The sequence below is a fragment of the Atta colombica genome, unplaced genomic scaffold, assembly GCF_001594045.1.
Source record: "Atta colombica isolate Treedump-2 unplaced genomic scaffold, Acol1.0 scaffold348, whole genome shotgun sequence".
NCBI classification, from domain to species: domain Eukaryota; kingdom Metazoa; phylum Arthropoda; class Insecta; order Hymenoptera; family Formicidae; genus Atta; species Atta colombica.
Genome location: NW_017259457.1, coordinates 255,479 through 260,248, shown reverse-complemented (window position 1 = coordinate 260,248; position 4,770 = coordinate 255,479). Strand labels below are relative to the sequence as shown.

The following is a 4,770-nucleotide window of genomic DNA, read 5'->3' as shown; positions in this document are numbered from 1 at the left end:
ACAAAATTCACTAAATTCACTTGTTTTTTATTTTCAATTTCATTTATTAAAATTCAACAACTTTTATTTATATTTATGTAGGAGATACGAAATGAAAATTTTTTTTCGTTTAGAACCCATTAAATTATTTCTCCTGTAAATATAGTCGGTACGCATCTGTCCTGAGGATTTATTACAGAGACGAATCACATCTACTTTCAACGATACAATTTTATTGATAGTAAAACAGAAAATGTATTTAGTCACGTAGTTTTCAAATTAAAAATGGATGTACTGGCAGTAGTGTACAGGCGATTTTGACGGTAACAGAAAAAAAGTCGGCATTACCTCTCTCAGATTTCTCTCTGTGCATCTGGATATTTTGGTCAAAGAAAAACCTGACGGTCCAAAATCTATAACCGCAAAATACTACTGCCCTCTAACAAAGTGGATGTGGAAACTGCATAGCAACGTCCACTTTTCTTAGGATACATCATCCACTTTTTAAGGCTGGATAAATCGATAGTATTGTTCGTTTTGTCTCTCGGAGCTACTCGGAGTTACTTCGTATGAACCCAGCGTACTTGAAATATAGGATTCATATTACGTACGGCATCTGTCATACGTCGTCCGACATTCATCGTAATAATAATGACCGGATCAGCACAGACTCTTACATAACGCATAATGCATAATGCATAAGGGAATCAACTAATCGAAATTCTTCTTTTCCATGGAATAGAAGGAAAGGAAAGATTCTGATTAGTTGATTTGCTTATGCACTATGTGTCATGCAAAAGTCTGTGCTGCGGCCTTAATGGATGCCGTATAATGTGAATCCTATAGCGGAGAGCACAAACTTTTGCATAACGCATAAAACATGAAGCATAAGAAAATCAGCCAAAATCAGAATCTTTTATTTTATGGAAAGAAAGAAAATAAAGGATTTTGATTGGTTTATTTTCTTATGCCTCATGTGTTATACATTATGCAAGAGTCTGTGCTCCCCGCTTATACTTTAAGTACTAAATTTATTCGGAACGACCCCGAGCAGCTCCCGAGAAACAAACCGCATAATACTTATGTCCACAGTTGATTGGATAAATGTCGATATAGTTGGTATTGCTTCATCGCAACCGTGCATGGCGCTTTAGTCGCTTCACCGGTTTCACGTCGATGACGCTCTTGCAGTGATCGTGACGCGCGAATATAAGAGTGTACGTTTGGAAGTCATGTATGTACATACATACATACATGATTTTGCTGTACGTTGCACGCGATGTATATAGGCGCGCGCGCGTGTATCTATATTTGCGGCATTTGCGCACGGTACTTGCGAATTGACAGCTGCCAGCTGCTGCCAGCACGAGTAGTAAAAGTAGCGGATCATGTAAGGTGAGTTTTGTTACAAGAATTTAACAATGGATGGAAGAATCTTATCTCTCTAGCATGCGAATTGCTATAAAACTTGTACATTTTTGATGAAGGTAAAAGTTGACGTATCCGTTATGTCGATGGTGCCGTGTTTTACCGCACAATTTCTCGTTCCCGATTTTTACGCGTAAATGACAATGCATTGATGCATTTCTTATGATACTAATGCAATTTTTATCGCTAGATATTTCTGCAAGTGTTCTGAGAGCTTTGATTGTTACAGGATCTTTCGGGTTAAAGAGACAATTTGCCATTCTACAAGTGTTTGCACTGCTAAAGGGACACGTTAGAAGAGTTGGCAGGATAGGCAGACGCAAGAGCGGGCGAAGAAGGAGTAGAGGATCCAGAGGCAGAATGACACGTCCTCCAAATAATGACAATCTTATGACCTTTAAATTGGTCGTTGTTGGTGATGGAGGTGTCGGCAAAAGCGCGCTTACAATACAGTTTTTTCAAAAACTATTTGTTGCAGACTATGATCCAACTATCGAGGATAGTTATATACAACATACAGAGGTAGACAAACAATGGTGTATCTTGGATGGTAAATATCTTTACATCTCTAATACAAATAATTTTTTTTTCTTTATCAATGTAATATATTGAATGATCTTTATATTTTTTCAAATTTATTACCTAATAACAAGAGATTAATGATTAAAAAATTTATACTTGTTAATTAAGATTTTGATGCATGTATTAGAAACGTAGGACGTTAAGAATAACTTTTCTCTCATGAATACTTATATGCATTTGTTATATATTGCAGTATTAGATACAGCTGGTCAGGAAGAATTTAGTGCTATGCGTGAACAATATATGCGGAAAGGTGATGGATTTCTTTTGGTATATTCTGTGACTGATAAACAATCGTATCAAAACATTGTCAATTTTCATACTCAAATTTTACGAGTGAAAGATAGAGATATTTATCCTATGCTATTGGTAGCTAACAAAGTTGATCTAGTGCATTTGAGAAAAGTTACAGAGGAACAGGGAAGAGAATTAGCTTATCGTTTGGGCATACCTTATATTGAAACTTCTGCCAAAGATCCACCATTAAATGTAGACGTGGCATTTCATGAGGTAAAAGTAAAAATAAAAGATGATTATTAATTATTTCCGTTCATGTAAATTAATGTACAAATTTGCAATATCTGTTTAAGGTTGTTCGTATTATCAGAAATCAACCTCCTGCTGAGTTGGAGAAAAATCAAAAAAAGCGACGACGTACTGCAAAAAGGTGCAATATTTTGTAAGTTTTGAAGACAAACTGCGCAACTATACAAGACCCAAGGACCATGGTGCTGCATCGTGCAATGACTTTGTTTCTGAGAAAGTACATCCTTGAGTTTAGAAAAGCTATCGGAAAGAATGATTCTTTCGTTCTTCAATATAGGTATCTATAACTATTTTCCATCTTTTGCTGTTTATTTTATCATAGCATTAATAAATGCTATGAAGTATCGTTTTCTTTGTATCGTTTTTTTTATATACCATGTAAACAATATTTATAAAAAGTATTTATCGTAGAAGTGTGCCAATGAGAAATAAGAAGGTTTTGATGCCAATACTATGAAAATGAAATTAGATTTTTTAAATCTAATTTAGGATTAATTTATTACAATTTTTGTAGCAGAAAATAAGCATTTGAGATATTGACTGCATGATAAATTGAGATTACATCTCTATCCATGTGTACGTGTACACATCAAATTTTCTACCATCGAAAAAAATACACACACACACACACACACACACACACACACACACACACACACACACACACACACATATATGAAATTGAGCGTTTTTTATTGCACACAATGCATAATATTACAAGTTTTTTTACTTCTTCGCGTATAAGAAAAGTCCTTGTCATAAAATGACTACAATCATTTCGTCGATATCGAGCTCATCTATGAAATAGTTGTTACAGTTTTAAATGACTTTATTTTATTGTGATATCCTTTTCCTTTTCTTTCACAATTAAGATATTCTCTTCACAATACTTTTCTAAATCAAACACATTAAATGTGTATCTTTTTATGACTCGAAGTCTCCCGTTTTTCTATTAGGGATATAATTATGACAATTGATTATTAATTATTTGCATAGTTAATGAAAATGAAGCAGTATTGTATTGTACATTATTTCATTTTTTATATATTATAGCATAACAAATTAAATATTATAGTAAAGGATTTGATGGTCAATAGATAAAGAAATTTTTAAATATGTTACAGAAACAACAATTAAAATTATTGTATCTTGTATAGACGTTTTATTAACAAGAATCATATTCATTTATTTATTGCTAATTATTTCAAAATGTTATATTGTAATGTAATATTGTAAATATTACTTGGTGTTTTAATTTTTATCTTCAACAAAAGTTTTTTTTATTAATAAAGATTAATTTATTGTTGATATATCCAATAGAAATAAATTATTGTGAATCTAAATATAAGAAATAAAGTATTTAATGTAAGGCAATATTGCCTCTGATAATAATGACTTATTTTCGGATATAAAGATCTGATGTACAAAAACTCATAACTCATTACGTTAATAAGATTGTCTTTAGTTTATACAAAATTATAATAAAAAAGTGAAGGCACAAATGTAGCACAAATAATTTTAGTTATTGCATCTCAGCATAATTGTTATTTAAAAACAAATTTTTTATCATTAATCTTTATCATTAATCTCATAGATGTCTAGAGGAAACTTTCAATTATAATAAAATTGTAAACAGTAAAAATTATTTTCTCTACTATTTACACACACAGGGTGTGCCATAAATTTTTACGAAGCGCTTTTGTGTAGATAGAGCGGATTAAACTGAGTCGAAAAACCCTCTAATCCATTTTGCAATTTTTGCAATGGTTGACGAGATATTACTAAAAATCGCTATTGGTCTTCAATAATTTTTTACTCAATTTTACTGAAAAATAGCATAAGAAACAAAAATTGTTCATTTTCTTCTCAAAGTTCTGAGAATGTTTTCAGAATTTTTTCTGAATTTTTTAATACCATATTTTCTCGCAGCGTTGGTAAAAATAAGAAATGCAATACTAAAAAAATTGATGAAAAATTCTGAAAATATTCTTAGAGTTCTATGAGAAGAAAATTAATGATTTTTGTCTCTTGCAGTTTTTTTGTAAAGTATAAGTTTATAATATTCAAGTAAAAAATTATTGAAGACCAATATTCGGCAATTTTTAGTAATTAATATTTCGTTAACTATTGCGAAAATTGTAAAATGATAGAGGACTTTTCAACTCAGTTTAATCCGCTCTATCTACACAAAAGAGCTTGGCAAAACCTTACAAGGACACTCTCTATATATATATA

General features: G+C 31.6%; 1 protein-coding gene across 1 annotated transcript; it reads left to right on the top strand.

Annotated features, from left to right (window-relative positions):
• The first annotated feature begins 1,285 nt into the window (after positions 1-1,285).
• Positions 1,286-2,702, top strand: LOC108690658 (ras-related protein M-Ras-like). The gene is made up of 4 exons (XM_018198053.1): positions 1,286-1,374; positions 1,637-1,957; positions 2,183-2,499; positions 2,580-2,702. The coding sequence occupies exons 2-4, from the start codon at positions 1,768-1,770 to the stop codon at positions 2,670-2,672; spliced, it is 600 nt and encodes a 199-aa protein (XP_018053542.1). The 5' UTR covers positions 1,286-1,374; positions 1,637-1,767; the 3' UTR covers positions 2,673-2,702.
• The last annotated feature ends 2,068 nt before the right edge of the window (positions 2,703-4,770 follow it).